General features: G+C 32.2%; 1 protein-coding gene across 4 annotated transcripts; it reads right to left on the bottom strand.

Moving 5' to 3' along the window:
* Positions 1–4,256: 4,256 nt before the first annotated feature.
* LOC133192707 (BAG family molecular chaperone regulator 1-like) lies at positions 4,257–12,416 on the bottom strand. 4 transcript variants are annotated; one of them, XM_061328705.1, is made up of 8 exons: positions 12,303–12,416; positions 11,234–11,359; positions 10,833–10,918; positions 9,463–9,576; positions 8,714–8,884; positions 6,227–6,282; positions 5,610–5,661; positions 4,257–5,357 (listed from the first exon to the last, which is right to left on the bottom strand). In XM_061328705.1, exons 1-7 carry the CDS (start codon positions 12,352–12,354, stop codon positions 5,658–5,660), a joined length of 609 nt encoding a protein of 202 aa, XP_061184689.1. In that variant the 5' UTR covers positions 12,355–12,416; the 3' UTR covers positions 4,257–5,357; positions 5,610–5,657. The 4 variants fall into 4 exon arrangements, with proteins under 4 accessions (XP_061184689.1, XP_061184688.1, XP_061184687.1 ...); XM_061328704.1 differs by having other exon boundaries at positions 4,257–5,661; XM_061328703.1 differs by lacking the exon at positions 5,610–5,661.
* Positions 12,417–12,818: the final 402 nt, after the last annotated feature.

Below are 12,818 nucleotides of genomic sequence, written 5' to 3'. Positions count from 1 at the left end.
GGAAATTCGAACTGGATGTCCAAATTATTTAGGTCTATGATGCAATCATCTATCTACATTTCATTTTGCTATAGGTTAACATTTTTAATGGTTATTGTAATTGTGGCCATTGGTTTAGTTAGGCAATAAGATGTTGTTTTAATTTTTTTTCAGGAATAGCATTATAGCAATGCAATTCAGATTGAGATGAACACTGTCAGCTGCACTACTGCACGTTGACTTTTAGATGTTCTAATAATTTATTTATTCTAGGTATTTTCGTTCTTTTACAGGTTATTAGTTGGATTGATTTCTTTCCCCATATTCTTTGTTGTAAAAGAATGGCTTGTGGAACAGAAGAGAAAACACAATGAAGAGAGAAAGAAAATAATTACAGAGTTAAGGAGGAAACAAGAGGAAGCATTTGAAGAGATGGAAAGAGCAGAAAAATTAAAGGAAAGTCAGACGTCAAGCTGACAAACCCACAATTTAAGGATTTCTTTGAAATCGTATCTAATGTATGAAGTTTACAATCTGGCAAGGACTGTTTTTTTTAAGTGTGTGCATTTCTTTGTTGATGGCTGGACCCGCAAAACAACAGAAATGTACCAGTAAAAAGTTGAGGAACAATATTTGTGTTATGCCTGGGAAACACTTGTCTACTGTTGCAGACAAATGTATATGAACTCTTTGTATATATGTATTGAGAACTATTTGTATATATCCTAGATAAAATTCAGTATGCTGTGAAAACACTTTTTATTTTTTAGTTGTTTATTTCGTATTTGTGTTTAAAATATATCAGTAAAATGCTCATTAATATCAATTATTATGGTGATTTTTCATTAGCTATTTTTTTTCTAACTTAAGGCTCCTTGAACCCGTTTGTTGGCAAAAGATGGAGGGGTGTGTGTGTTAATTATCAACCAGTTTCTCATCCTCACTACGTCAGGGGTCCTGAGTCAACATGTTGCTGTTGGACCCTTGCCAAATTTCATTCGATATCTTTGGGCTTGCTTCTCTCATTGAGAAGCACCAATCAAATTGAAGTAGACAAATAATACAAAGAGAAAGGAATAAGTTGACACTTAAAATGCACATGTTACGTATTGTTTATTACCAAAAGCTAATGTGATTGGTTGAGAGATAAGGAAAACAATCAAGATTTGTAATTTTCCTGAAAGACTTTGCTGCAGTCAGCCCACAAGATATCGAATGAAATTTGTCAGGGGTCCAGCAGCAACATGTTGACTCAGGACCCCCGACATTGTGAGGATGCCAGCTAGCTTCTGAACTTATATATTTTTTTTTTCATGGAAAGCAACTACCATGGAAAATCATGGCCTCTGACCAACATCTCTGCCCCAGAAATCTAGCCAAGCCAATGAACTAGCAAAACTGCATTATATCACAGTGGCCTTCTTTTTATTTGTATCTCAAAGACTTCATTGCAGAGTTACCAGTCATAACAAATTTCTTCTGCTGCTCATAGCAAACTAGTTATAGCAGACCAAAAAAAAAATAGAATGAAATAAAACTAACCTTCCTTATGCCAAACTCTTAGTTAAATGATAACTGCACATGCCCCATACTAGCAAAATAATGAACAATTGTAAGAAGCGTGCAAAGTGAATTTATGAAACAAATACAATCACAATGTCCATATTTCTATAAATGTGATATAGAAGGAAATAAAGAACAAATACTACTTGAAAATTATGGCTAGACTAAGAATTGAACCGAGGATCCTTGCATTACTAGTCGGATGTTCTAACCACTGATTCAGAGCAATCCAGTCCATATGTTTTCCAAACTATCACTGTGGATTTGCTTGGTTGTATACAATTTTACTTGCATTTGGAAAAATGCAACAAAGAAATAATTTAATTCTGAGTCAGGACACATTTTCTGATCATAAAAAATCAGCGTCTGTTGTTTTGCATTAACGAAAGTATGGACTAGACATGCATGTGACACATCCAATCCCAATGACCTTGTTTCTGCAGAGACTGTAACAAATAACCAAACGGTCAGATCATCCTTGCCTCACAGATAAGCTTGTAAAATTTTACATTTCAAATTTATTATCCATATGGTTGTAACCAAGATCCTATTTCAGAAGAGGCATGGATCTGGGGGCTGCTTTGAGGCCCCCAGTGGTTCTGGGATGAAGCCCTGATGGGGGCCCAGTCCCTAATTTGTTTCAGTGTTTTAGGATCAAATTCTCCACTTAACCATAAAAAAAATCTCATGTTTTAAACATTACATGCTTAACAGGTAATGTAAAATGACGAACTGAATTTTTAATCAACATGTTGTGCATATATGTATAAACTTAGTTTCAAGTCTTACAATCAACCAATAAAACCCATATCTTTTCTCTCCAGCAGTTGCCTCAACTGCCTCATTGGTAGTTAAAAACATGATCAAGACACAGATTTTCCACTTTTTTTATGAATTTGTTTAAATGACCCTGGTTCAGTGTCTTGTAACACTTATCAGAAGCTACATGTATCTTTTAGGTCAAGTTGGAGTGTCTTACATTTCTCCTTGGCATACATCTACCTTCTCGGTCCCTTTGATCTTGTTCAAAAGATCTTGAGTCAGAGGGTAAAGCCAATCCCAACTGCAATCATCTAGTAAAAGCTTAACATTGCAATACATCTCAATCCAAAGTTACTTACTGAACATAAATTTTACATTCCTAATCCCTATGACCTTGACCCTTTAACCTTTGCCACTATAATATTATATTATTATAAGTTTTAATGTACCCCCTAGTACTCACGACTGTTTCATTCACTGTTTTCATTAGGCTACTCACCAGGTGGCAGCCAGTACTAGGGGATGTGGAAAAACTAATTTGACAGAGAAATATAAACCTAGTTCAGTTGTTGACATTGCTACATTTGAAATGTGAACTTTCCCCAAAAAGTATTTTATCAACAAAGCATTCCCAATTCAGAAAAAAACATAGGTAATCAGAGATTACAGAGCTCACCTCAACGAATGTTGTCTTTAAGTAAGGCAAAGTCCCACACTAAACTAATAATCTAGGAGTGTGCATCCCTAGATCCAACATTTATGCAATTTTGGTCTGATAGGGCTTGCAGTCACTTGGGAATAGACTTATATGAAAACTTAAAACTAGTCACTCATCCAGAAAATGTAAGTCAAATCCAGCATCCGAAGCAAGTTTTTGAGATTGTTCGTCCCTTGATGCATCATCCATGCAAGTTTGGTTCAGATAGGCCTTATAGTTACTTGGAAATGAGATCTGCTCTAAAAACTTTAACCTGGTCACTCATCCGGAAAATGTAAGTCAAATCCAGCATCCGAAGCAAGTCCAGTAGTGTGCATCCTTAGATGTATCATCCATGCAAGTTTAGTCAATATAGGGCTTATAGTTACTTGGAAATGACATCTGCTCCAAAAACTTTAACCTGGTCACTCATCCATAAAATATAGGTCAGATTCAGCATCCGAAGCAAGTCCAGTAGTGTGCACCCTTAGATGTATCATCCATGCAAGTTTGGTCAATATAGGGCTTATAGTTGCTTGGAAATGAGATCTGCTCCAAAAACCTTAACCTGGTCACTCATCCGGAAAATGTAGGACAGATCCAGCATCCGAAGCAAGTCCAGTAGTGTGCAACCTTAGATATATCATCCATGCAAGTTTGGTCAATATAGGGCTTATAGTTACTTGGAAATGAGATCTGCTCCAAAAACCTTAACCTGGTCACTCATCCGGAAAATATAGGTCAGATCCAGCATCCGAAGCAAGTCCAGTAGTGTGCATCCTTAGATGTATCATCCATGCAAGTTTGGTCAATATAGGGCTTATAGTTACTTGGAAATGAGATCTGCTCCAAAAACCTTAACCTGGTCACTCATCCGGAAAATATAGGTCAGATCCAGCATCCGAAGCAAGTTCAGTAGTGTGCATCCTTAGATGTATCATCCATGCAAGTTTGGTCAATATAGGGCTTATAGTTACTTGGAGATGAGACCTGCTCCAAAAACTTTAACCTGCTCCAAAAACATTAACCTGGTCATTCTTTAGCTGAAATTGCAGCATCTGAAACCTTGACTGGTACAATAAAACACACTAGAAGCATCATCCATGCATCTCTGACTAATATAGGCCATAGAAGTACTTGAAAAGAAAACTGCTCCAAAAACCTTAACCTGGGATGCTGACGCCGAGGGTATTACATAAGCTCCCCCAACTTCGTTGAGGTGAGCTAAAAAAACTAAGACACCAGATTTGACAGATTCACACTTGCATTTACTTTATTAATCACGTTTAATAAAAACAATAAAATATAACAACAAATCAATTTGATTTACAAGTTTCTTATTCTTGTAATCTACTCTTGAGAATGATAGCTTTTAAATGTCACATCAAACATCACTTCACTCAAAATTATTGAAGACTGTTTTGTTTAATTAAAACTATGAGAGGAATTGATTGGGATTTCCTTATGAATTTGATGACAAGGATATTAATGTTGAAAATGACTATGCACATTATGCAGAAAGGATAAAAGCACTTGGTGATGCAATTATTTTTATGATACATGAACTAGGAAGCGTTCATCGTCATACTCCATCACACCTTTCAGAGTTAATATGGTGTTGTTCTACTTGTCTTTTCTTTGGCACAAGTCTTGCTTGACCATGTTCAAGCCTTTGCTACTTGAAAAACTCTGTTACCCGGGTATTTTCAAAATAAAAATTTGTATGAACCAAGATTTCCCTATGGTAAATTGTTTCCCTTATAATAGAAGTAAAGTGACCATCTGTTTGCCAAATATATTTTTTCTGTAATTATTTCAATAATTTGAAAGAAACAGAGATCAAATAAAAAAAAAAAGAAATTCAAGCAAATTTAGTATACCATACAAAGACAAAATTTGAGATAAAACATCGTTGAAGATGACAATTTTTTTTTTTTTTTTGTAAATAGAGAGTTGCCTCTCTTGGCAGAGTGTCCATTCCTACCTAGATGCAATTCACACAAAAGGCTACCTGATTTTTTTAGTTGCTGATGACTCAATACAGCATAACAAATGCCACTTTAAAGTTAGACAAAGAACATTTTGTACTCCTATTTTGACAACTAAAAATAATACATACTTACTTAATTACATACCAATTTTTCAAACAGATGACTTAAAATAGAAATCACTGTCTCTGTATCAAGCTATAATTTATGTTCAATGAACATCACGGTCAAGACACCTGGGCAGTGGTCCAAATTTAAACCTTATTCCTGAGTTAAAAATTAATTTTTCGGTCTTTTTACTACTTCTTTAAAAAAAGCACTAAAATCTAACACTCTTGGGTCATCATCATCTGTCTTTATCACCATTACTGCAACATAAAAGACAGATTTCAAATTATCAGTGAATTATAAATGGTTGAAATTCATAATTTACATGAATTTTCACTTGCAAATTGGACATTTCATTTTTTTTTATGGTATATACAGTGTCTGTAATTGCTCTTCATAATAATTTTATTTGAAAGAGCAAAGTGTTACAATACTGGTATGAAGATGGAGGAAAAATTTTGTGAAACTTTTTCATGAATAGAAAAAGCATATGCCTTACATGAAACATTTACCTAGCTAGTGATGATAATGCCTATGAAATTGATTACTGTATGTTGATTTCATCTGCAAGCAATTAAAATAATAAATGTGATGATTTCAGTATTTGATAGAAGTCAGTGCAAACAAAAGTTGAGGATGGATTAAATGAATTTCTGATCATAAATACCAAACCAACAAACAAGTGTCCTGGTTCATGCATTAGTAAAAAAAAAAGCCAAACTTGCACTTGTTAGTAAGAAGAAAGACGAATATCTTTTTTTTAACAGATGACCATATTATACCATATATTTCAATAATCCAAAGCTTTGTTACAGATTTTAATGAAACTTCCAATAAATACTAGTACTGTTATGTTTAGAACAAAATTAGAAATTATTAAACATGCAAACATAAATGGAAACAAGTAAACTGTCATTCAGAGTACAGAAATATACAGTGATAATTTTTGTGTATCATAAATATTGTACAAAAAAGCAAACAATAATAAAAATATAAACAATCACTATAAAAAAGTTTCAAAAAATCATCCCAGTTGTGATTACTTTAGGTGTCAGTGAGAGAGAAAGAGATACATAAGTGCTGTGTGCATTGAGGTTGTATAGATCAGAATTGGAGGTTTAAGGCCAACCTTGTCAGCATATCTTCTATTCCCTTTGTTAGACCATCACATCTGTCAAGGAGGGTCTACAATTACAGATGATGTTTTATAAAATATTTAACTAAATATTTTTTTTTAAAAAAAACCTATGGTCACAATTCTTACAAGAGCAATATTTCTCTTCATCATCTGCCTTGGCTCCAAGGACATAGCCTTCTGCAACTTAAATATACACCTGCATACATAGATAGCCAGAAGACCTTGGTTTCTATGTAAATCTTTGTCCCTCTATTGTGGCTCCATCCTAGCTCCAGATAAAGAAGGGCAATGATTATTGAAAAAAATAATCTGTGTTACTCTTTATCTAAGGAAGTATTTCCCAGTATTTTAAAAATAAATATGAGTTTTGTCTTTTCTAACTCAGCAATTTTTGTGATGAATATTTTTATCAAATGACCTCACCATTATTTTACCATTCCTCTAAGCAAACTTACGGGTAAATCCTTCTAAATACATGTATATGATCAAAACTTAATACTGGTACGTATCAGGGATGGGGTAATCGTAATCGAGTAATCGTAATCGATTGTAATGATTACTTTTTTCCTAGTAATCGACAGTAATCTGTAATCGAAGAGATTTTCGATTACTTGTAATCGTAATTTAATCGATTACAGCTAAAATTTTCAATGTAATTATAATTACTTTTTCGATTACTTTCGATTATTTTATACTATAAATGGATGTTATTTTGGAGAATTACTTTCAGTCAGTCACCCATAAATATCAAATATAAACCACCTAGTGTAATGTTTGGATTTCCTAATTAAGTTTATTATCATAAGTTTAATAATGTTCTCAATAAATTTCGCATTATAGACTTACTGGTCTAGTATTAAATAATTCAGAAGTGTATTTCAACCATTTATTAATAAAATATACAGGTTTTTCGTGTGCATTTTACATTTGACCCACTGTCCTCTTGCTGCATGTCCTTTTTCATATTTCAGATGTTTAAAAACTTTGTCTTGTAATAGAAAATTATAAATAGCAAAAACAGATTTAAGTGCTGTATTAAATATAAATAATTTGGTAAATAAGCAACATTGTACTCGGAAAAAAAAAGAAGATGGAAATACTTATTCATTTCTGAAAATGTTTAAACAACTTCAAACTTGTATTTTAGTAATTTTAAAAATTTGCAAAATCATACTCATGTTTTCATTCAAAACTGTAAGGTTGCTTTTATATTAGTGAGAGGTTATAAGTGTCTGTAAGAGAGGGAGTGTGTCACTGTGTTTGCTTATCTTAATTGGCTAATTAATTGACTGAGACATCCCTGATTTGCAGATAATGAGGTGTAAACTGTGAACTTTTATTCCATTGACGACAAACAATATTATTAAAACAATTAATAGCTCTCAAAACACTTAATTCAATACAGAATGAAATTGTGCTATTTGTTTCATTACTTAAAGACACATTTAATTTACATGTTTATTACTAAAAGTTCTAATTTACTCTCTTTTTTTGAAAAAGACAAGCACAGGAATGTTTAATGTGTACTGTCAACATACGGGCAGCCCAAATACTTCTAACGAAGTAATTCACAATAAAATATTAAATAATTTTTGCAACAAGTCAATAAATATGGAGGTTCAGATCTAAGATTGAAAGGAATAATTAATTCCATGGCATATTTTATTGTAGGAATCATGTCTCCACTTTCTATGGTAGAGAATCCCTCATTTGGGCATTTAGTGAGAATATTAGCCAGAATAAAACCTTAAAAGAATCTGCACTGAAACTGCAGGAACACATTCAAACTTCAGTGGATATAACATCAACATTCACCATTTAAATATTTCTTTGATATTTGAAGCGATAAAAACTTCAAAGTAATCGATTATTAATCGATTACATCTTCCAAAGTAATCGATTACAATCGATTACAGGACAAAAATGAGTGTAATCGATTAATAATCGATTACACAAAATTCCTCTAAGTAATCGATTACATTTTTCAGTAATCGTGCCCATCCCTGGTACGTATACATTTTTTTCTTTTCAAACTGGATTCATGATTACCCATATCAGTTTAGAGGAATATTGCCCAAAAATGTGACTGTGCTATTATATAGTAACAAGTATGCATGTATTTATCATTTTTACCAAGTATTCAATGATAATCCCAGTTAGGAGGTTACATGAACATGTATACACTGCATGTATGAAAAATCCTTCAAAATATTCCTATCTCTTTAATTTTCTCCATTATGAATTTTGATGAAATTAATTTTCTGCACAATGGACAAACAGAAGTCAAACTTTGATTAAAAAAAATTCACTAAAGCTTTTTGCTTAAGCGAACCTTGAAAACATTGATGAGAAAAACTACTTGCAAATAGCAATTTATAGATAAAATCCTTATGTGTATCTATAAGTCAGACTCCTTTATCATTGTCATAAGTGAATAATCCAAAAGCATGGTTCATATCCCTCAATACATGTACATACCTGAATTCTGTCCACAAGACTCTTACGTTTTGCCCTCCCTCCAGTATTGTGTTCATCTAGATTTAAGCTGTCTAGTGCCTCCAGCATTTTCATGTATTGTTCTATCACATGGGCAACTCTCTTCTTACTTTGTTGTAAAGCTGGGGCCTTTAGAGATTCATCCATAAATCCCTGAAAATCAAAAAGGAATAATCAGTTTTGAATAGAGTATTTCTAAAGAATAAAATCAATTTACTTTAAAAAAAAAATTAATAAAATACTTGTCTAAACAGGACACTCAACCTAGGTATAAATTTACCTGGGAGGCTGGGACAGTACTTATCAAGAAAATATTTGCCCCCCCCCCCTTTTATTTTAACCCCTTTAACCTTGTCATAAGTGGCACTGTGGATTAATTTAAAATGTCACAAATTCAAGAGAAACACAGTAATATCTTCAAAAAAAAATGTGGATGGACAAATTTAAGGGGTGAAATTGTTTCCAAGTGTAAAAGAGCAAAATAAATCTGTATGCAGTATTTATATTAAGCATTTAGTACAATCATTTTCTTGAATGTTTTTATTTATAGGCAGATTTGTTGTATATAAGAACTCCAAAATATCTGGTCACTGTTATACATAAACCTCATTATCCAAGAGACATTTATAGTTTTTTATGAATATCAAAACTGAAGCTAATGGACAACAGGACTTTAAGGGAGGAAAACATAAAACAACATTCTTCCATTCTGGGTGAGATTTTCCCCCTACCCTGTGTATTCCGTCCAGCTCATATGTGACCTCACTTAATTTTTCTTCCTCTTTCTTTAGAGACTGCTCTATGTTATGTAATCTCCCCATCTCCTTGTCATCCATAGGATCAGGCTAAAATCAGTATGTCAAAAACTGTGGTTAACAATGCCATGACTTGTGTTGACAATAAATATATGCACTATGTTAATATTTTCTACTCTCATAAAATTTGTTAATATTCATATCTCTTAACGAGGTTCGCTCCTGAGCTTTTGAGCAGATTTTTATCTTAACCTATATTTCAAAAATTCTCCATAATGTTTTAATTAATTCTTACAATAAATTTGGATTCTACAATGCCAATTTAACTATATTCAGTTAAAACTCCATGATTAAATTCCATACCAAAAGCATTATGTGAGGAACTATATTTTGTGGCGGAAGGCTTTTTAGAAGAAAATGATCATTTTTTCTCTTTCGAAGTATCTAAAGTATGTTAAGTTTGGATTCCTATTTTTACATGCAGTCTGCACACATAGTTATTTTTTTGCAGTGGACTGTTTTACACTGGTCCTAAATTATTTATTAAATAAACTGTCATAAATTCTATCATCATATTTGATAAATATAGCAAATATATTGTGAAAATGAAGAAAAAAAATAGCCCTAATTTAAGCTTAAAATTAGCACTATTTTAGTAATATCTAAAAATTAACATCACAGACCCCCACTTTTAATTTTCTTTTCTGAATATATACGATACTTTTAACCATTCTTCTTAAATTCAGTAAAATGTCATTACTTTCAAATGATTTTTTTGCTTGTTAAATTTTTAATGCCAGAAAAATGAAAATGTTTGAGTGCAAAAAGGTGAAATAATTGAACATGCGGAGTAATTTGAAAATTTTTCGTTGTCACAAATTTCAGTGTGTCTATTTAAGATAAAATAAGACTGTTTTTGTTCCCATAATTTATCTGATCAAAAAATATTGAAGGAAAAACTTAAAAATTGATTTATGTGTATGATGTATTTTCAGTGCAAAAAGGTCAAACTAAATGCTCTGTAGCACCAAAAGAAGCGCATTGACCCCCATTTTTTGTTTTCATTTTTAATAAAGCTATGTGTATGAATTCTAAAAATATACTTGATAAAAAATTCTCATTACTTTTGATGACAGGATCCAACCTCCTTAAATGGTATATTCTTCTGAACTTGAAATACAGAAGATCTATTTAATGGTAACCTGATTATCAAATGGGAGGTTCTAAACTCCTTAATATTTGCTTTTATGAAACAATTTATCACAGAAAGGAATCTATGAATTATTGTACAAGGAAAACTTCAAAAATTGATGGTTCAAAACATACATGAAAGAATGATTCATTACCCGTTTTCCAAGAAGCATGACTTTTGCATTGTCACTTAATCCGACAGAGCTCAGATATGCCTCTGGGTCTTTGTTTAAAGTTTTGCCTGGAACAAAGAATATATGTTCTTATAAACAAAAACAGCAACAATGTTTTATTTTAAGTAAGAAGTATTTGGGCTGAAATAAATACTATACATGTATGCAAAAAATTTCATATGTACTATTAACTAAATAAAATTACTCAAAATTACACTATAATTATTTAATAAGTTTCATCTTAACAATTTTACACATGTATCTGTCCAGGGTTAATTCTTAGACAAAATACATGTATTTAATATCTCCAGTATCAATGAATCAAAGAAATTTTTTTTTTGATTCTTTAAATTTTGAAACTAAGAATTACTGAACCCTTCGACCTTTATATAGAATCTTTTGATTGGCTGGTGGAATTTCTGTAACTTCATAGATTTTTTTCACCAGGTCTTTGACTGTCAGTACATTCCCTTGGTCAGCTTGTAACTTAATGTCATAAACTTTGGTACCTGAATGTGTAAAAATAAAATAAAACATCATGCCACTATCATTGGTGAGAACTTGAAGAGCATTTAAGAAATAAGATATCATTTTTTAAGCTTTATTGGGATCCGATATGACATGAACTTGGTCAAGTGATCAAATCCTATAACCCCCGAAGGGCTTTACAGTAGATTTGATCATGTACCAACTTAATGTGATATCCAAATCAAACTCTAAAAATTATATTTTATTTCTTGTACCCTATATTTTATTTCTTGTACCCTACTGCGTGCATAAACCATACCCTCCGGGTAACATTACATAGCAACTGTTGACAATGCATGACGACAGGTAACAGTACAAAAATTGTTAACTGTGCAGAATTTCTACGCACACAATTTACTGTGAGTTTTTTCTTTTAAGTGCATTCTGAATACACTCAGTATAACAAAAAAGCATATTACATGTTTATTAAGGGTAACATGTGATATTGTTATCTCTTGGAAACCATTGCTGACCTCGGCTTTGCCTCGGTCAGCAATGGTTTTTAGGGGATGACAATTTCACATGTTACCCTAAAATACATGTAATATATTTATAATGTCAGCTTTAAAGGAATGAGGAGGACTAGCCCATCCTCATTGAAAAGACTCTTACATATCATAACTTCAAAAATATAATTATCCTTCTGTAATATCAGCAATATTTAAAAGAATTATAAGCAGGTATAGACAGATAGGGCATCAGAATCAACTGACCATTTTGAAGAGTGGCTATTTTAGTTTCATTCTTAACGTTATGCCAACTTTTGACTATTGAAAGTTAAAAAAAAATGCCGAAAAGTCTATCACTTTTCAACATTGTTCTTGAAAATAGGCCTACCGTATAACTATCAGCTATGGGTTTACCGAGAAAATTCGGAATGTGTAAACTGTTGACATACAAAACAAAGCTTCCAAAAACATATACCGTGTTTAACATGGAGTTTCATACTCTTGGCTGCTGGTTTCGCGAATGCCATCAATCAGCAACTTTTAAAGCGATCCTTTTCTGTAGATATTGTTGTGTGTTCGATTTGTTGTCATTCAGTTTGTTGTTGTTTTAAGTAAAGCAGAAATAGTTAGTACAGATATATTTTCCCCGGATGCAGGTGCGCTAACGATGTCTTCTCGATAGCAAGCCGATATTTTATTTCGGTAAAGAGTATTGCTTGTAAATAACACTTAACAATTTAGATTTTTCAAAAGAAAAAAGTTTTATACTTTTGATATTCTCAAAAACTCCAAGAAAGCTGTGATATATTATTTTTTTTCTAATTTAGAAACGTTAGTTGACTGTTCCACTTGAAATACATGAAAGCCCCATTCAATAGTACGTTTGTATTGTATTATGAAAAGAAGTGTACTTTGTTTATTCAGTATGAGCTAATTGTTAAATATGACGAAAGAAGTAATACTTTTTTTTTTTTAAATATCGTATACAGAA

The sequence above is a fragment of the Saccostrea echinata genome, unplaced genomic scaffold, assembly GCF_033153115.1.
Source record: "Saccostrea echinata isolate AGI-Se365-2 ecotype Australia unplaced genomic scaffold, CSIRO_AGI_Sech_v1 ptg000025l, whole genome shotgun sequence".
Classification (NCBI taxonomy): domain Eukaryota; kingdom Metazoa; phylum Mollusca; class Bivalvia; order Ostreida; family Ostreidae; genus Saccostrea; species Saccostrea echinata.
The sequence above is the reverse complement of the archived record's forward strand: the minus strand, read 5'-3'. Positions and strand labels throughout refer to the sequence as shown.